At 40.0% G+C, this 20,765-nt stretch overlaps 1 protein-coding gene across 2 annotated transcripts in view; it reads left to right on the forward strand.

The window, feature by feature from the left end:
* The window catches only part of PLEKHG1 (pleckstrin homology and RhoGEF domain containing G1), a 136,639-nt gene that overhangs the window by 262 nt on the left and 115,612 nt on the right, over positions 1-20,765 (forward strand). The window contains exons 1-2 of one of the 2 annotated variants that reach the window (XM_014951172.1): positions 1,188-1,263; positions 12,350-12,434. In XM_014951172.1, coding sequence (XP_014806658.1) covers positions 1,231-1,263; positions 12,350-12,434 — 118 coding nt within the window. In that variant the 5' untranslated portion in view covers positions 1,188-1,230. Of the gene's footprint in view, positions 1-1,187; positions 1,264-12,349; positions 12,435-20,765 lie in introns of those variants that run through there. The other variant, XM_014951173.1, reaches the window with a different exon arrangement.

Consider the following 20,765-nt stretch of genomic DNA (forward strand, 5'->3'; position numbering starts at 1 on the left):
CCGCCGAACCGACCGCTTTGTGTTTGGCCGGAGCCGAGGGGCAGCCTGCACGCCGGGGGCTGGGGCTTTCATCGAGTCTCTCTTTTTTTTTTTTTTTGGGGGGGGGGGTTTTTTTTTGGGGGGGGGGGGAAGGAGGGAGGAGGTGTTTCTGTTAACACATGGTAAAACTGCGCGGTGTTTCGGGGTGATGCTTCAGCAAACCTGTGTCTTCTGGGGAAACTCTGTTTCAAAAAAAGCCCCCTCGGTTTTACGTGTAAAGTAACGTTTGGTTGGCGACAAGCGTGGTCTAAAGAGGGATAAAAGTACGATTGATCTTATTGTTAAGTCGCCAGAGCGTTTATTGCGGGAAAAAAAGGGAGAGGCAGTGGGGGCAGAGCAGCATCCTGCCTGTCTTGTGGGACCCTGTATGTGTTTCCCCATCTCCTGCCCTTGCCGTTTCCCGGCTTCGTGGATGGGGTGTCCCAGCCCTTGTGCCTCCTGATGAAGGAGGAGCCCTTCAGAGCTCATCCTGAGGTGAGAGGTGGCAGAGCCGAGGTGCTCACTCCTGCCCTTCTCCCTTCACCAGCCAAGTATGAGGGAGAAGGACCCGAAACAAACTTAGCTGTACGTTCAGCTGGCTTCCAACACGGCCTCTCTTTAGTTGGCTTTTTTTTTCCTCCTTTAATTATTAATTGGCAGGCTCTGAAACAGCTGTGGCCCGGCTTTTTTTTCTTTTAATGTTGCTGGTACTTCAGCAATTTAATAACGCTGCCTGGAGAACCTGATGACTTATAGGTGTTTTGAAAGCTGTGTAATAAGAGCCTACTAATAGTTCTTCTTTTGCTACTGTTTCATTCTTGGAGGGAACAATCTTTGCTGCTGGAGAGTTGCGGTTCAAATTTCCACAAGCGTTTGTTGCCCGTGCCTCTAGGGTAAAACTGCGCGGTGTTTCGGGGTGATGCTTCAGCAAACCTGTGTCTTCTGGGGAAACTCTGTTTCAAAAAAAGCCCCCTCGGTTTTACGTGTAAAGTAACGTTTGGTTGGCGACAAGCGTGGTCTAAAGAGGGATAAAAGTACGATTGATCTTATTGTTAAGTCGCCAGAGCGTTTATTGCGGGAAAAAAAGGGAGAGGCAGTGGGGGCAGAGCAGCATCCTGCCTGTCTTGTGGGACCCTGTATGTGTTTCCCCATCTCCTGCCCTTGCCGTTTCCCGGCTTCGTGGATGGGGTGTCCCAGCCCTTGTGCCTCCTGATGAAGGAGGAGCCCTTCAGAGCTCATCCTGAGGTGAGAGGTGGCAGAGCCGAGGTGCTCACTCCTGCCCTTCTCCCTTCACCAGCCAAGTATGAGGGAGAAGGACCCGAAACAAACTTAGCTGTACGTTCAGCTGGCTTCCAACACGGCCTCTCTTTAGTTGGCTTTTTTTTTCCTCCTTTAATTATTAATTGGCAGGCTCTGAAACAGCTGTGGCCCGGCTTTTTTTTCTTTTAATGTTGCTGGTACTTCAGCAATTTAATAACGCTGCCTGGAGAACCTGATGACTTATAGGTGTTTTGAAAGCTGTGTAATAAGAGCCTACTAATAGTTCTTCTTTTGCTACTGTTTCATTCTTGGAGGGAACAATCTTTGCTGCTGGAGAGTTGCGGTTCAAATTTCCACAAGCGTTTGTTGCCCGTGCCTCTAGCTAAATTTATAAAGGAATCCTGTTAGCTTGTACAAAGCTAAATCTGGCTGTAGCAACTCCTGGCTGTGCAGTTCCCTGTGGTTGGCAAGGCACAATATATAGCTTCCTCGAGATTTATTTTTAAATTTTTCTTTGGTGTATGTGGCACGTAGTTGTCATAATTTTGGGAGCCCTTTACCAATGTGTGTGTGGGTGCTTTGAGATGAAAACAGAAGAGTTGTGCTAAGGTTAGAAAATGTATTAATAGGGCGCTTGTCTTGAAAATATGAGATGGCAGTTTGAGATCGGGCTCTTAATGAATATTGGTATTGTTCTCAGGTCCGTGCAGATGCTTAGCCATTAAACTTTGACTCTGCTTCTCTTCCGTGTCTCAGTTGGCAAACCAGAAATGATGCAGAGCACTGCGATAAAAGTTTCGGTTTTAAATGTGTTCATTTATGGGAATGCTGGCTTTTTCTCACACACCTAGAGAGCCCTCCATAAACAATGTCGACATGTAGCAATATGACTGCATGCATCCCTGCAAAGGCATGTTATGATTCAAAAACTAGGTTATAATGTGTCATTTTTCTTGTTGTTTTACTTACAATTTAAAAAAGAAAAAATGAATGCGTAGTCATCTTGGTTTGTAATTTATCGTCTTGACAACATCTTGCAAAGACAGTATTGACTTGACTTTTAAGTGAGGGTAGATGTTAAGAATGTGCAGCTTTGGAAATCTTCAAGTGGTGAACTTAGTTTGTTGGCAGCTCCAGTGATTTCAGGACATCTGCTAATGTGTTCTCCTTCCTCGGGCAGGATGTGAGAATAGAAGTCAACTGTCCAAAGGCATATTTTAGGCCTGAAGGAGTTGATGGCGGAGCCTTGGTATAAGCTGTGCCCACAAGGAAAGACTTGGAGCTAACCAACTGAGCTCTTGACACTTCCTGTGGGGTGTTTTTGGGGTTGTTTTTCTGATGTTTGTTGGTGTTTTTTATGGGGTTGTGTTGTTTTGTTTTGTTTTGTTTTAAATTTTATTTTAAATTTATTTTATTTTAAACCTTTGTAGTGACCTAGAAGGTTAAAGCTAGAAGAGAAGTGAAAATATCTGCTTACTTGTTTAATAAGTAATTCAGGCAAGTCATGAGGTCCTTTTGTGGTCCTTTTTGCTACTGTTACGTGTATAGGTTGGTATGTTTGAACCTTTCACTGATGCCATTTTTCATGTGGCCTCGGTATTAGTATTTTTGCTAAGTCATTTGGAGCAGTGTGTGTGTTTGAAAGTTTCCTCATGTGTGTTTGTTTGGGTTGACATATACCTGTCATCTTCTGCCTTTCCTACGCTTGTGATTTCTTGGCTCTAATTCAGGAAAGGCTTTTTAAGCCCTGCTAACTACATAGGGTTATAGCAACTAATGAAGGCACATACTTGAATCATTGCTTTATTACCTTTGGATGCAAACTGTGCAGTGCAAAGGTGATCTGTTTTCTGTAGCCATATAACACTAACAGAACTGTCATTGTGATAGCGGCTTCTGTCATTTTACCTCACTGAAAAGATTACTGGTGGCAGGGGTAGCCAAAGCTCTGTGATAGCATCGCTCATGCAGCTTGTAGGCTCTGGTGAACGCTTTTGAGATCAACCCAAAGACAGGGATAACAAGGACACAGTTACAAAATCTGCAATTTTGAAGATTACTTCCACAGATTAACCTGAGGTACTGCTATTAAAAAACGAAAAAAAAAAAAGTTTTTGTAGAGAGGTATCATCTCTAAAATTGAAGTGTGCCCTTTGTATTTAAAAAAGACCAACACCAAACCAAAACTGTTCCTAGGGAAGCATACTACAAAATATGTGAACTCGGAATGGACAGGTTTTTTGGTTTGATCTCTTGATTTTTTATTTTTTTTTTTCAAAAGTAGTCCCAAGTAACAAATCTTTTAACGGATATTTAGCACTCTCATTAAAGTATGCCAAAGACTCATTCAAGTGTTGATTTTTATTTATTTGTTTGTTTTCCTCATTCTCTGTTGCCACTCCAACAATTGCTGGGCACTACTAAGTCTCTTCCCAGCCAAGCTAGAGCTGCAGTTCTTGGCCTTTGGAGAATGGGGTCATGAAGAGGGGAGGCGCCACGTTGCTGGGTGGCAGTTGAAGATGATGCTCAGCATGGCCCCGTCATGTACCCCAAGTCCATAGGGTCAGATGCACTAGGTCAGGAAATAATTGAAACGTCCAATCCGATGATAAAGGGAGCCGTTTGCAGGACTCTGATTAGAAGCTTTTCTCAAATTAGATGTCTATAAAGCTGTGGCAGTTATAAATTAGTACAAAGGAATTAATCTGATGTGCATTCCCTTTTGTATTCAGTCATGTGTTGAGAAGGATGATTGCTGTGGTAAAGAAACATGTTTTATTGACACATTAAATTAGTTATGGCTTTAAGTTACTTTGCCATAAATTTCTTAAGAGGCCAAGTGTAGTGCATGGATATTTAACGAGAATATACAATAAAAGATAGAATAATGATATATGAAAAAATAAAAGTAATGTATTGTCTACTGAAGATATTTGGAATAATTGTGATTACATATGGTGATCGTCTTACAATGAACTGGAATTTTTGCTCGTGGGGACAATGAAAATGTTTTACCACTACTTTAAACAGTATTTTAATTTTGTGGTGTTAAGATAGGGGGGAGGGGAAAGAGCTATTGCAGCCCTCAGCGAAGTCTGGAGTGGCAGAAAGACTTGGAGAGGTGTTGCTGAATGCTTTATTTTGAGAACCTGCATTACTGTGGTTACACAGAGTTTTAGTTTGTTAGACTGGCAATGAGGAAAAAAGTGGAAGAAAGTGTTATTCTTGTAAGCTGAGAATGCAGAGGACATGAAACCTTTTTCGCTCTCCTTTTTTTAGAGATGTTTTTCAAAGCATTTCTAATAGCTGCTCATTTGCCTCTAAAGATTTGTGCTCTATCACCAATCCCAAAAGGTGTCCTCTACATCCCAGTCATGGCTCAGGCTTCCCAAACTTATGTGTTTGGTTTACTAACCATTGATCTTGTAATATTTTTCAGTTCCTTTTGGTTTTTAAGCCTATTAAACTCATATTTTCCAGTTCTTTTGTTGTAACTGTAATGCACAGAAATTTCTTTATTGAAAGAAAAGCTGAGATTCCCATGAGATGTCGTGGTTCCAAGACTTGGGGCTTTAGAAAAACATCAGTGTGGAACCACAAAACTGAAGGGGGAACAGGAGCAGAGTGAGTGAAGAGGTAAAGTCAGTCTTAGGCACACCACCATGTGTCTTAAAAAGTGGGAGTCTTTTAAGAATGTGGTTAAGGATACAGAAGATGAACGTGAACTGATCAAATAATAACCTAAATCTTCAGCAGAAGCTGTTAGTTTATTACACACACTCTCCTTCTGAAATTGAAATAACACAATCTCACAGTGTTAAAAGTTTCTCAAGTCACTTTAAGGATCCGAATATTTTTTGTCGTTGTGTTTGTTGCATTGAATAGGTCTGTCGAGTCTGATTCACCAAGTCGAGTTTGTATGAACTTGGCCTAAAAAAGGTTTAACTGCAAATTTGATTACAAGTGCAGGAAAAGAAAGGGGCCTAGTCAGGGTGGACTGGGGAAGGAAATGGAGGGAAAAGCTGCTGATACTTATCGCGGGGGCCTGAAAGAAGCAGCTGTCCAAGCAAAGTTACAAGCTGCTTAAGACCACTGTCAGCTGCTGACTGGGGCACCTTCTGAAAGACCTGAATATGGAGGTGGTTGTGGCCTCACTAATAATGCAAAGCATTGCTGTGAAAATACAAAGCAAGGTATTGGTTTAAAAATTTATCTAAAAGAGAGACTTGTTGCATATGACTTGTTTTCTTCCTTCCTTCCTGTCTTCCACTGCATGAGCTCCACTAGTTCTCCTTCCAGTCCTCTGTGGGACCGTGGGTGGTTATGCTAGTGAAAGTTGCACGTGTGTTTTATAAGTGTAGTGAACAGGTATATCTAGGGCTGGCAGCTGCTTCCCACGCAAATCTGTGACTCTGAAGCAGTGCTAATTATCTTTGAATCTTATAAGTCTTGCTTGCCTGGTCTATCGTTGAGTTTCAGAGCACAAGTGGTGCCAAGCCTCTTTCCATAAGCATGAGTTCTGTAGAAACTTGCATGTGAGCCCTGCCCAGATGTTTTAAAAGCTAACTTAATGGATGTTAACATTGAACTATTTGAAGGTGCATATCCATTCAGACATTTCAGGAGTATGCCCCAGGGTATTAGTATTGTGCAGCTTATCTTTTCTGCTGAGAGGATGCCTGCATCCTCTCATGGGAAGTACTGAGCAGAGGTAAAAAGGGTGTCACTGAAGCAGTGATTGAATCACCTGGCTGGTTGCTTACTCAGAGCTATTGTAGATAAAACCTTGATGCCTAGCTCAGGAAAGAGAAGGCTGGATTGCCCTAAGGAGCAGCGGCAGTGACAGCGTAACAGCCAGCTTCCTGTCATGGTCATGGTTGACATCTTTTCAGCATTGTCATCTGGGTGTGGGCTTCAAGGTCAGCTTCTGCTTTAATCAGCCCCCATGAGTAGTCTCTATCTCCTAGATTTAGTGCACAGGCTGTAGGGCTTGTACTTTCTCCTATGCTTCCGCTTGTGTTAGGTGGAGTTGTCTGTAAACACAGGCAAGTTATCTGTGCTAACCTCCTGTAAACTCTTCTTTATTAAAGTAGTTACAAATGTTTCCCCTCCATATGTCCCCTAAGATTACACACAGTGTCTATTGCAGCTCTGCTGTGATTTCTAGATACCAGTATCAACTTGCTGGTTTGGGGGAAGAAGGGTTGTTTTTATTTTTTGCTGTTTTTTTTCTTTGTATTTGCGTTGTCTATCCCCTTGGGTGCCGCCAACACTGATCTCTGGTACTTCATTCTGAAGTAACATCATGTTTTGCGTCCTTGAGACCTGATGTGAAGGAAAAATTACAGTTCCTTCTTTGTAAAGAGTTTTGAAAATAGGTGGGTGAAATGAAGAGCTACTTATTATGCAAGTCTGTAATCTTATCACTTCAGTATGCACAAAAATTTCCACTTGCTGTTTAAACTGCAACCAAGTTAATGTCAGCAGAAACATCATTTTAGCTTGAAAGCAGGTTTGGTGCTGCCAAGGTCAGCATGCTTCACACTCCAGTGTTTGTGAAGTTTTGTCACTGTTTACTTTCTGATTCCTACTCATTATCCTGATAACATACCTTGTGCAGTTGCTCAGAGAGATGTCATACTTTAGTGTCCTAGTGATGTCATTGTAGACTTCAGCTTGTTGCAGAAACACTAATTTCTCTGAAGAATCAGCAGTCTTAGGCTATTTGAATGGTAGGCAAAGACGTATTTAAGAATGAATCATTGCATTTGAAGAGACAACTTGCCTTCTCTCATACACTACCAGTATACATATGAAGTTTGTAATCTCTCCTTTCTGTCAGTCTTTGATAATTGTCAGTCTCTCTCATGTTAGATGAGTCTGAAGTCATAAATCTGTGATTTGGTCTCTCTTGGTCATTTTGTGCTCCTGCTGCCTGGGGAGGTTGCTGTCTCTGTCCTGCAGGCAGACAGGCTAACTTGCCACGCTCCTTACTGGATGTAGCCTTTTACAATCCTTACCTTACCAGGTTGGTTATACTGTGAAGTCTTCTTTGTCTTGTTGTGGTAGGAGGGTATTGTCTTCAGTATCTCCTTCTCCCAAGCTTGAACTCATTTAACCTTGTGAGTTTTTCCCAGATTTCAGTCTCTTCTCCCGAGTCACAGGCGATAGGACAAGAGGAAATGGCCTGAAGTTGCGCCAGGGGAGGTTCAGACTGGATATTAGGAAAATTTTTTTTTTCCTAATAAATGGTTATTGAGCATTGGAATGGGCTGCCCAGGAAAGTAGTTGAGGCACCATCCCTGGAGGTATTCAAAGGACAAGTTGATGTAGTGCTTAGTGACATGGTTTAGTGATGGATTTTTTTGTCAGAGTTAGGATTGATGGTTGGACTAGATGGTGTTAAAAGTCCCTTCCAACCTAGACAATACTATGATTTGCAGTGTCACCCTCTTCTGGTAGCCTGGCCTGTTACCAACACAGATGTGCTTCCTTGATCATGGCTGTACATGCTGACAACGTCCCTTGAGTTCTTCAGTCTCAAATCTGAGCCATCCTGCCGCTCCCGTGCACAGTGCAGATCCAAAAGAAGTGACATTGAAAAGGTGCTTCCTGCAATTCTGCAGCAGACGGTCCTGCCAATAAACCACCCCTGTTGTCAAGCGCACTCAACGGATTTGGCTCTTCCACCCCTCAGGCCCCTCCAAAGCAATTTGTTCATCCAAAGCACAGCATAGACACTGACTCAAATTCCCACAAGGTCAAAGCGAAGCAGAATAGGCATTTTTCTTCTGTCCTTCACTGGTGAAGCTTTAATGTGGTGGGACCTATGATATGCACAGATCGGGTATGGAGGAAAAGGGACGTTTTCCACGCACCACTGCATGCTGTTTGGGTAGGATAGAAGCTGTGTTTGCTTTTCAAGGAAGGATTCTGGAAAAACAAAACCACAACTATCTGGTTTGCCATTTTCAGAATAAAAGCTGGTTATTAGCCTTTGTTACTGAAGATCTTTTCATTTCTGGCCTCTTTCATCTCTAGGGGACAGTGCTTCCAAACTTACCTGACAGATTCATCTGCTCACCCTGGCTGTGTGCATCATGCACCTATTCAAATATCCAGAGGAATCTGGGTGTCAGGGCCATCTGAATGCCTCTTCGTTGCCACTGTGTTGTAGTGATGAGGAGTCTGCCCACTATATGGTTCTTTTTTTTCCTTTCGCTCTTCTTTAAATCAATGCCTGTGCTGCATGAAGAGGCCTTTTTGTTTTGAACAGGGACAATTCTGACAATTTCACAAAAATGTACAGGGCTGTTTTCTCTTATTTGTTAATTATAAACGTTGAGTCATATCATCAAGTGATTAGTTCTGGTACCTGGGTCAGAGTTACTCGGCTATGCCCATACTTGCCTAGCACTGACTTCTTTCCTGGGGACAACTTGAGGTCATACCAGGGATGGTCTGGCAAAGATTCATTCTTAGCTGTTGACCTTCTCATGCAAGTCAGCCTTTGTGCTGTTTGCTGTTGTGAATGGGTAGAGTGAAGGAAACTCTAGGAGCGCTGCAAGTACTTAGCCCATGAAATTAGCTTAATACATCTGGGAAAGCACTCAGCTGATTGCATGTGGAATAAATCCATATCCTTGAGATGCAGCACATCTTCTGTCCATCACAGTTACATCATGCAATGAGATGGTGCTACAGTATGTGGCCTTCCCTTGATGCTATAATAGGCGAGCTGCTTTCCTTGGCCAGAAAACTTGGGCTTTATGTACTGGCACTTAACTCGGTAAGAATAATGTCAAATAAATTCTTACTGTAGTCTTTGTCACTGGTGATTAAACCTGCACAGTGGTTTGCTGATTAACACGTGATATTATGCTAATGATTTTATTTTCAGCTTTTTTTAGAGGATCAGTATGTGCAATTGTTTGGCAAGAGTATTTGTTTTAGAATACTACAGTATATGTTGACACCATCTTATTATGTCAAATGCACAATATGATCCAAGTTGTAAGGATGGAGTTGTCTGGATGTGAGATATGATTTAGTAAGGTCAGGGACCAGCTAAGAGCAGAGATGACAATGGATGGAACAATGTCTTGATACTCTACTTGTAATTTAAGCAGATCCCCACTTGTAAGTTTGTGGAACACAATTATACACAGTTGGGAGGTTTTGGATTATTTTGGTCTTTTCCCCTAGCAGAAACAGGGTAGGGACGTTTTTAAAAAGCATAGATTTCAAGACCTGAAGCAATGGTTTGAGGGAACCAGTTTATTGGTGTAAAGTGATAATGTTAGCCTGTCACTGAGCATCTTGGTCAGGACTGTTAGTGTGTAGCATGGAAAGGTTGTGTGTCACACTTTTTAGGAAAACTGAGGTGAAGATGATCTAAGACTCCAAAGAGAATAACATAAACCACCCATCCTGTTACTGAAAATTATTTTGGTTGCTTCCCATGCAGAGTATACCCAGAAAGAGAACATTGGTTTTACTGAGTTTTGAAAGATAGTTTTCACGATTTTGGACTTTTCATTCAATGTTATAGTGAAATTTCCACGTGCCAGAACATTTTTTTTATAGACAGCCAATCATTGTGGTTCAAGTAAACTTAAATATCTGAATGTACGTTTCTTTGAGGTTTTTGCTTCTTAAACTACTTGCTTGATGCTTTAATCCTACATATATTCTAAAAGTGATTAAGAATGCAAAGATTTTTATTAATAATTGCCATATGTTTCTAGAATAACTAAGGCTATTTTAAATAATGTATTTTTTCAAAGGTGAAATAGAAATTGTAGGACAAACAACAGTATCAATTTCTCTAGGCAGGCATGCTCATGTTTTCTTTGTGGTAGTCTTTCTAGTGCAAAATCATGCAATATTCTTACATTGAGGGTTGAGAAATCATCAGTCCAGAGGCTTTGAAAGGCTGTTGGATGCTCTGGGAGTTAGAGAAGATCTCTCAGCTTTAGGCCAATAATCTTACTCATTAACTAAGAAGCTCTTCTTAGTGAAGCTTCTATCAAACAGGAATGCCTTCATAAAAAGTTTAGGCTTCTTCAAGATTGTCTGGTTTCCTGATTTTAATTTATTTATATGTGTGTGTATGTATATATACACACATATGTACACATGTATGTGTGTATATTTAAATGGTTGTGGTTGTGTTGCCAGTCTGGCTCTTTCTAGGATTCTTAAAGAAATTACTTTCTCTAGCAGTTGAAATGGAGTCCTTTGCCTCTAAGGAAAGGAGACTAAGGAAACTTGCACGGACTAAATGGAAAGTAGGATGGTAATTACAGCTCACTTTGTATTTTCGTTTCGCTTAATTTACAATCTGAGCTACAGTCAGGTGGTTGTGCATTTGAATGTTACAACTGTTCCAGTCTAATCACAGGAACCTGGTAAGACAGCGCACGTATTCCCTTCTTCATATTCATAAAAATGTTAATGGAGGCTAGTCTGTGTATTCAGTTATGAATGGAAAAAACCTAAATGCAGTAAATAAACTGATTAGAATTGTCACTCAGTGACACCAAAATGGAAAAAAATATATTATTTTACTGTGAAATTGCTTTATTTTATTGAAATATAGCTGTAAATATAGCAACTGGATGAGGGAAAACATTGATATTTCATTTAAAAAAAAATATCTCTCAGCTGGAGTGGTGGTTTTCTATGTAAAAAACATCTGTAGGTGAACATTATGCCACATTAGTAAGATTGAATTGATTGTTTTACTGTTGCAGTTGAAAGTAGACCAGTATTTTTTAAATGGATTTTTGAAATACAAAATCTTGCCTGTTTATGGTTTGGTTCTCCTAGACCAAATTTACTTGGATGCTGAGCAGGGACTCTATTTATTCTGGCATAAGAACAAGCATGGGGCAGAGCTTCCTGGTCTCAAAAACCTGGTGATGGTAAGAGGCCTCCGCAGTGTTCCCAGCCAGCTGAATGCCTGAGGTATTTTGCCATACAGGAAATCAATTGCAGCTGAATGTGCACTGTTTCCACTCCAAGTATATAAACAGGCCTTATGGCGATATGAAAAAAAGAAAAAAATATCCAGTCTTACATTGAATAGCTTCTTGAAAGCTTAGAGCAAGAACATTTGATGTTCGGTTTCTGTGGATTCTTCACTGTCACCTTTGGCTGAGTCCATAGCACAGATGTAGTAAAGAAGGAGAGGTAAATCAATCTTGGGGTCCTCTAGAACAGGGAAATGTAAAGCAATGGCTTAGAGAAATGAAAATAATAGAAAAGGTATCCTTGTTCGGTTCCTAGTTGATGTTCCAGTTGATGTTCTGAAGCTGGAAAGGGTTACAGACTTAGCAAAGGAAATGAGTTCTTTCCCTCCATAAATCAAGAATCTTGGATTTTTTAGACTTCAAAATAGGTTAATAAGTTTTGCTAGAAAGAGCTGCACCACAACCATATCTAAATACCTGCTTTTTGTGAAGTGGCAGAAGAAAGAATATTTTCATTTAGATATTTGTAATTCTTTGTTGACCTCAAGAGAATACCTGGATTAGATGCAGGTACCAGACAGATCTCAGAAGTGACCCATGGCTCTAGCTTTAACAGCTAGAGATGTGTCTTGTTGCTCATCAGGAAAGCGAGGGTTCATTTGGATAGAGGTTTCCAGCCATTAAAGATAATTAAGTTTAAAATCAAGACTAATAATTTCTAGAAGGAGCATGGCCTGAAGCTTTTTAGAGTTTGGGAGCCCTGCTCTGCCGCAGACTTACACCGCAACCAGAGACAAACTGCCTGATCTAGATTTTGAAAGATATGTAGGTAGGTGCTTGCAGAGGTGGTAAGACTCTTAATGGGATTTTTGGAATCACATTAGTGTCTAATTCCTATTCAAAATCTGACCCTTTAGCCTGTTTGAACTGGGTTCAGCCCATGCTATGTTTTATTCAGGTACTCTCTAAGGCGGAATGGGCGGGTGGTACAGTGAGTGTGGTTTAGGGGGCATAAACTGGGGCCCCTGCTGAGCTGCAGAGTTGTGTTCCCTTTTATCCTTTCTCTAATTCCATAATTCCTGCCTTCCTTTCTGCAGAATGCCAGAGATTCAACAGAGGAGAGGAAGAGTGACTCCATTTTTCCTAATCCAACAGTGATATATTTGGCAAGTGCTCTACCAGGTAATTTTTTTTTATTATAATTTAACTTTAAATGATTTTTTTATATGAGAGATGATGTTTTTTGTGCCTCTGGCTGAGATGATTACCATTGGCGTTCAGCGAACATGCCTCAGGTTAACCATGAGACTGCTTAGTATGCAAATCCCCAATAGGACACTGTACTACATAGGCCTGAAATCTTGGTTAGCCAAGACGGTGGCATTTTATGCTAATTAAATTAAAATTTTGGGATACCTAAGCATGCTTCAGTTTTAGCACCTATTTCTTTGCTAAAGATTTGTAGCTGAAGTTTTGTTTGGTTGCTTGATTCCCTCCTTTTGGAGGGAAAAGTGCCACTTTATGGAGAAACTGTGGTCTCTCCGTGGGGCTGGGGACATCTGGAACTTTTGTCTTCTCTTGAGATTTCCTATGTTACTATATGCCATTTTGAGAAGAAATTGATCTTTCATGGTTTATTTTTTAGGGGTTTAATTGTTTATATATTCTTACTACTACTGAAAGTCTTGGGGGACCTGGGGAACCCAAGAACACAGGAAAAGCAGATTTAGATGCTGTGGAGATGTAACTTGATTGTAATAATTGATTTCACTCATTTGATTATCTGAAACAAATTGACATTCCAGAAATCTTCATGATAGGGTTGGCAGGAGACTCTGCAGAAAATAATAAATGAGACTCTGCAGAAAATACTAAATGAGAAGACGGCTTTAGGCAAGGTCCCTTTCTCCTTCTTTTCCTCCTCAGTCCTGGTGCCAACCCAAAGGAGTCTTTTCTTCTCTCTGAAGAAAGCAAGCATTCAGTGAAGAGCTTTGTGGGTAACAGCACAGACACTGGTATTTGGAAAAACTTGATGACTTATAAATAACCTATTTCACTCCTTCCAGTGCTAATGCTGAAACCAGTGTAGCGTGGATTAGTTTTAAATTAAAAAGAAAAAGAGTACGTTGTGTTAATTGCCACTCTGGCTTCTGTGACCTGCAGAAGGAATATTAATATGCTGTATTAGACCACTAATTAATAATATTTATTATTTTTCCCTGCTGATAATGAGACTTGTAATGTAATTTTGTAGTATGTATTGATGATCCAATTGCGTTTAAACCTTTATAAAATTTTAGGAGAATGGCAACAGATCCAGTGCTTTGAGATTGTGTAGCTTTAATAGGTGGACACTAGCAGGATTGCGTAGCGTTCAACTGAGGCTTACATCTGACAGACATTAGTGAGGTCTTACTTTCCTTTGGATCCAAGGGAGAACAGTCTCTGTAAGTAGGAAAACATTTTGTAGAGGCTGAGAGAGGAAAGACCAGAAATTCCTCTTCAGTATTTTCTAAAAATAGCAAGATTTGAATAAGGTTGCATGTTTTAACATACATTAGAGAAAAATAATTGGCTTGACCTAAATTCAGTACACTAGTTGCCTCTGTTATTTGCAGACAGTTAATTACTGACATATTTATTTTGTCCATAAATGCGGAGGGGCTGTATGTTCCCAGGGTCTACACAGCAAATAATTTTATTTATTTACGTTGAAATCTGTGCATATTCAAATGCATGTGAAATATTTGCCTAGTGACCTTAGAAAGTTAATCACTTGCACAAGTTCCGCCACCCCCCTTCACTTCCTGATTTCCATTAGATTTCAGATGTGCTGCTTGGCCTTGGGTTTGAGTTGCTGTGATTTTAATGTGTTTTTCATGATGAACAGAAAAGCTAAACCAGACAGTCAGACTCGAATTTTTTGAAAGCTGAGATAATGTGGCTTGTGCCTGTGTCCTAAGAGGCAGAGGATTTCCTAAGATTCTCTGGGATCCCTGGCAGGCAAGCATTCGCTGTGAAATGCTTCAGAAAATTGTTGTATCAACAAAACCTGGAGTGTGTGGGAATGTATCAAGTAACAGGATAAGGCATTCAAGGACTAGATGAAGTACATTTAGTAAAGAATTCATTTCATGGGAAAAAAAGAGGAAACCAAAAATATGAGGAGTGGTGTTCTGTAAAAAGAATAGCTTAATGGTTTGGGCAGATACAGCTTTGAGGGATGGATATTAACTCTGTACCGAACCACCACCAGTAATTTTGCCAAATTTGCTTCATGTGCTAGACTTAAATCTGGGTTTTAAGAAAATTTTCATTCTGAAAAAAATTTGAGGGTGGAGAGGGGAGACATTTTATTAAATTTGTTTCTATTTTGCTATTATCCATTTGACTTTTATAACAGCATTGTGTGTTTATAATTATGTCAGTAAGTTGGTGTTTAGAATATGCTAATCTTTGGAAAGAATGAACATTGGCTCCAGCAGCTTTTAAAATCTTGACATCTGTTGTAGCAGGGAGGGAAACATCAGATCAATATACTTGGTTCTAACAATTTAGGATGAGTTTTGCTACGCGGTGTGTTTATGCTAAGAGTCACTACATTAAAAAAATTCCTCGAGCATCTCTGCATCACTGAGTGCTTTGTTTAGGCCGTGTCTTTAATGGTCTGAGGGCCTGCAAATCTGTGTGGGGGTGGAGAGGAATGATGCGTGCCCACGTGTGAGCTTTTCTGTAAGTCGGTTCTATTTTTGGTATGCGATGGGGCAGGGGTACAGGGCAGAAGCTGGGGTTCAGTAGCCATGTGGAGGCCTGTAAACGCTTTCTTATTGCTGGAAGCTCCTGTCAGGTTGTTAGAGCAGTTGCAGTAGTATCCATCGGAATATTTGGGGTTTAATTCAGCATGCTAGGTTAGGGCCTAATACCTTAATTAAGACTAGCAATTTGTAATTAGTTTTCCCCAAACCCTGGTGGCTGATTATATTGTCTGTTTCAGTCTGACTACAAAGTGCATCTCCAGGGTTTTCTGTTAGCAATTTTATGAAATCTGTCATTCTACTTCAGTGATTAAGCTGATCAGTGAATGTAGTCTTAAACAGGAGGATCCACAGATCTGGCAAAGCTTAATCCAAATAATTTATGCCAGTAACACATTGAAAGCCTAAAGACTTAGTACATTTAGACTAACCCTTTTATAAAAATTGTGGTAACTATTTTAAAAAAGGCTTTAATTGGTAAAACGTCTTTTCCAGATGCTGTTTAATTCTGTTGACAGTTCACGTGTTTGGGATTTTGTGTTGTGAAAAAGATTAAATGAATTGTCTGGACAAATTCAGGAATCATATAATTAGAATTTTGTATAATCTGTAGACGAAGTGATTTATTTTTTAAACATTTTATGTTAAGATGTTGAATAAAAATTCTTACCTTTGTCAAAAAAAAATAATCCAAAAAGACAAGCTCACTCCCCCCTGTCTTCCCCCCACGCTTGCTCAGAGTCGTCCCTCCTTTCCCGCTGCCATCTCCTATTGTTATGGTCAAATGACCAAGGAAAAGTGTATACTTCCTTTTGTGTCCAGTAGATAGGGGTTCTTAATTGATGACTGCTGCTTTCTTTTTGACAAAAAGGAAATGAATGGGCAGTAGTGATTATAGCACATCTGTTGTTTTCTGGTGAGCATCCTGTACAGCAGTGTAACTGTCTTGAAGACTATTTTTTTTTCCTCCTGTTCAGGACTAGTTAATAGAGGGGGTACAGGTGACATGTGACAGTATTGTTTATTTGTCACAGGTGTATCCAGAGCAGAAAAACAAATTGCATGCTGGAACAGAATGACTTGTTTATATTTTCTAAATAAGAGTATTTTACAGAGTAACTCTTGCATAGAATTCAGGGATGTACTGCCTTGGTCGCATGGTTTGAGTAATGAGTCCTGTCTCCATAGTACAGTTGCTGTGTTGTAGGTGTAACACTCCAAAGTCAGGCTGAAAATGGGCTTCCTCTGGGGAAGGGGGAAACAAAATAGCACCCACAGCCAAGGACCCCAAAACTGAACCATTCACACTGCTTTCACTACCATTTCTCGGGTGCGAAGTCTGTGGCTTCCTTGTCCATCTCCTGCTTGCACATCTTTTGTTTGAGGTGTTGCCCCATAACTCTGGGGAGCTCCATGGGGGGCTCCTGCCCTCCTGGGGAGGGACTGGGATCACAGAATGATATGGGGTTGGGAGGGACCTCTGGAGATCATCTAGTCCAACCCAGGGGACAGACAAATGCATAGGGAAGGGTCTGGCCTGAGAGCAGAAGGGGACTTGATTGAAGGTTGGGAAGGCAGATGTCTGGAGAAATGGTTGAGAGAGGCCAGTAAAGCAGCTGAGTGAAGTAGGTACAGGATGGCAGTGGGGTGTATCACAGCTTGTGCTCTGCATCACACCAGCCACAATTTTACCACAATTTTAATTCTTTCTGACTTGTGTGTTACAAAGAAGTGAGTGGAAGTGGTATGTTCTCTTTGCAAACCCCAAGTGTGCCTACAGGGAACTGCTTAGTTCTCACTTGCCACACAAAGTGCTTGAAAAACAATTCAAAGAGCTGTGTAAATCTGAATCCTTACCACTTTGTTGTCCTTTGTTTTGTCCTTTTGCTTTTATCATATTTAACTGCGGCATTTCTTGTAAGCGAGGTGCTGGTACTCTGCTTTTATACAGACTAAATATTTTGGTACTTGAACTGATAGTGCTTATGTTGAGCTTGGATGAAGCTGGTTAACTAAAGTTAGTGTGCTGGATAGTACTGCCCTCTTTCTTGGGGGTTTCCGATGTGTGTCAGATAAAACCTTGTTTGTTTTCAGCCCTTTCTTGTCACTTCCTATCCCAAAAGCTGCTGTGTCCCTGCCCTCTTAAGAGAGGATCTCCATCCCTTAACATCACTCGTTGGGATGTACAGCTTTGCATCTATATGATGCTGTTCCGCTGGAATCTTACAGCCTTCTTTAAGCTAAAAGTGTTTTTCAAATAACATGGCCACTAGAGATGGGAAAAGCAAGTAAGAATATACTGTGCTGTAGGTGAACATCAACACGGCTGAATACAAAATTCATGATACCATACATTAATCATGTTGCAAGTAATGCCCCAGTGATATATATGCCCTTATGGTGTTGGCGAAATGGGAATCAAAACTGTGACCCTTCCTTTGACCTGATTTCTACCTGCACTCTTAAATTTGCAGACAACATGGAGTAATCAACTGCGTAATTATGCAGTACAGAGAAGGTTAAACTTCTCTCATGGCTGCTTTTCCCTGATCAGATCAAACTTCAGAAGATGGAAAAACAGGTGCCATCAAAAAAAATTAAGTTGAGTAGTTTTTTGGGGTAAAGCTAGTCCTTGCCCTTTTTTTTTTTTTTTTTTTTTTGTAGGCTTTTCTAAGGGTAATTTAAGCAACTAAATAATCCTTTTGCTTTCTGAGTGAGGTACACAGAGACTCTGTTCATGCCTCTAAAACCTTTTAAACATTTAGCCTATCCCCACAGGATTTCAGACTTATCTCACATCTGTTGGCAAGCATTATGTTGTAGCTAAATATTAGTCATGGCACCAGCCAAGTAATACAGGAAAAACCCACAGAATAAGTTGAAATCCATTTGCACGAGTCTTTGTAAATTCATTTTTATGTATCTTTTAGTGCGTTATGGTAAGTTTTAAGATAGTAAATTGTTAATTTGAGATTTTTGCATTGATGTATTACTCTGCACCTCTTGCATGACTCATGAGGAACACTTGAATATTTGTGTGACTTAATGTATTCAAGTTGCTATTTAGAAGTTTGCTGAAATGTTTTTATTATGGAACAGATGTGACTTCTTTCATCCTGAGCTAAAGATGCAGAATGGGACTTAGAACAGGACTATGGATTGTTTTACAAAATTTTCATAGATAGCTGTTTGAGCATTGAGGCATTGATGACTGTACACACAAACCAAAATTCTATTAAAAATGTAAAAATAGTTATTCTGTTGAGGCAGATATTCATTAAAGCATGATACATAGCTATTCAGTAAAAGAAACTTCAGCAAGAAGTTCAACCTCTAAAAGAAAGATTAGCTACTGCTTTTATCAGCACAAACATCGCTTTGAAGATACTAAACATCTGGTTTCCTTCTGGGAGAATTATGTTCTGTCTACATGACCCTTTGTAAAAGTAAATATTTTTATTAGTTACGTTATGTAGGAATTTGAAAAAATATTTAATACATGAAAAAAAACCAACCCTGCTTTGCATACTTAGCTTCAGTTGCATAAGTTCAGTACAGCAAATGCTGTTTTGTTCTTGATTCATGAGTTCTTGTTGTAATTAAAAATTATACTAGTATGGAATATGATAGGAGACATAACTATGATTTTCCTTCCTTTCTTTGTTTTCCTTTTTAAAAGAAAATACTCCCCTCTTTGCCTCGCTCCCTTGTCACCTCCCAAGAGTGTGTTTGTCACCCCCGCAGACGTTTCAGCCCTAACTTCTTTCAGCTAGGACTGTAAACTATACTTCAGGGGTAAATCCAGCTTGGATTATATTTGTTTGCTACAGAATCTAGATGGGTGAAGTTACTTAGTAAAGATAGTTGTGTATTTTGTTTGAGGTATCACAGTCTTCTGTAATCAAATGGAGGCCAAAGATTATTGGAGAATGTAATTTCTAATCCTCTTTTCAAGGTAGACTAGAAAGACCTTAAAATCATAATTGTTACATTTGTTTCTTGCACATGGAAACAGATTACTTGGGAAAAATACCCTGCATACATAGAGGAATAAACACTAATGTTGTTTGTTTGGGGTCAATATGAGAGTGGGTCTCTTCTAAAATACACAATGTAGCCTTTTAAGTAGGGAATCACAGAATCCTATGGGGTTGGGAGGAACCTCTGGAGATCATCTAGTCCAACCCCCCTGCCAAAGCAGGTCCATCTAGAGCAGGTTGCACAGGAACGTGTCCAGGCGGGTTTTGAATGTCTCCAGAGGAGACTCCACCACCTCCCTGGGCACCCTATTCAGGCATTGGAAAGGGCATTGGACTTCAGGAAATCTTACACTTGAAAAATGATTTTAAAAGTGAAGCCTGATTAGGATTTTTTCAGCCAAAAATATTTTGATGGAAAATAGCAATTTATTGAAAATAGAACATTTCACACAAACAGACAGTTTCCAACAAAACTATGAGTAAGAGAAGTTTTTGAGATACAGGATTGTAAGAAAAAGTGGTCCAATTCCATGGAAAAATAACAATGTAATTTAATACTGCAACTCTAGAAAGTTCTGTGTCTCTCTCTTTTCTAGTTATTTTTATTTTGATTACAATCCTTCAACGGTCTCTACCTCTTCCTCACAAAGACCATTGATATTTTCAAAATTCTACTTTTTGTTTTTCCCTTAGTTGGAAAGGTAGCTTGCTAGTTGCTTCTAGTGTACTGATGCTCATTTTTGCAAATGTTCCTTTTCCATTTCCAAACGGAAAAGTTTCTCCCGTTGTTTTAATGCAAACATTCTGACAAATGTCAGACCCAACATGACTTAAGTCATGACAAATGATTCTCTCTATTCCTTTCTGTTCACCGTTTGACATGTATTAAAAGTCTAACTGATCACTTATCAATACAGTTCACCTACTCCAAATTCTTACAAATTTGACTTGTCCTATTTATTGTTGGTCTGAATGCTTATGTAGTAGGCACCCTAACTGCCTGTCTCTTTACTGGATGCGCCAGCATTGAGGGTTTATTAATCTTCAGGGTGAAGTGAAGCCTTTCAAAAGGCTACGTGCCAGTTTTAGTCTCAGAGTAGAGAGCTTGTGATCAAGTTGGTTGCAGGATAATCGAGGACGCTTGTGCCAAATCTGTCTAGAATCTAACCCCCAAATACAGAGTTTTCTGTGTTTATTTTGGGAATAGTTTTGTAGTTTTAAAGTTTGCCTGATACACCAATATTTATGAGAAATGACATTGAAGTGGATTTAAAGCAGCACATTATAATTTAAAATGTTGTTGTCTCTCTGAAGCACATCTGGTAATGCAAGATCTAAAGCTATTAATTTGGCTGGGACAATGAGTTCTTTATGAATTAGGGCTAGCCCATTGAAATGAGATTGCTCCTGAATTAATGATGGTGGAGGGTGGGGAGTTTGGAATAATGACCATCTGCTGGGTTGTTAATGTCCAGCAGACTTCAAGAGATGCAGGGACGGCTGTGGTAACATGCTTGCACTAACCATAATATCTGTGTTGTTACTATGCATAGAACAAGGAAATAAAAGTTAGATGAAACTATAAAATTCAGGTAATTATTTTGGTTTTTTTGTGTGTGTCTGTGAGAGGACTGTCTTCCAGAGGTGGAAGTTTATTGCTCATCCAGTGGAGTGAGAAGCAGCCCTGCCAACCAAATTTACCATTCAGTGTTAATTTCTGGTTTTGGGTTCTTGTCCATTCCTGAGAGCAGCTTGATTTCCACCCCCTGCCCCCTCCC

The sequence above is a fragment of the Calidris pugnax genome, unplaced genomic scaffold (assembly GCF_001431845.1).
Source record: "Calidris pugnax isolate Ruff unplaced genomic scaffold, ASM143184v1 scaffold24, whole genome shotgun sequence".
NCBI classification, from domain to species: Eukaryota; Metazoa; Chordata; class Aves; order Charadriiformes; family Scolopacidae; genus Calidris; species Calidris pugnax.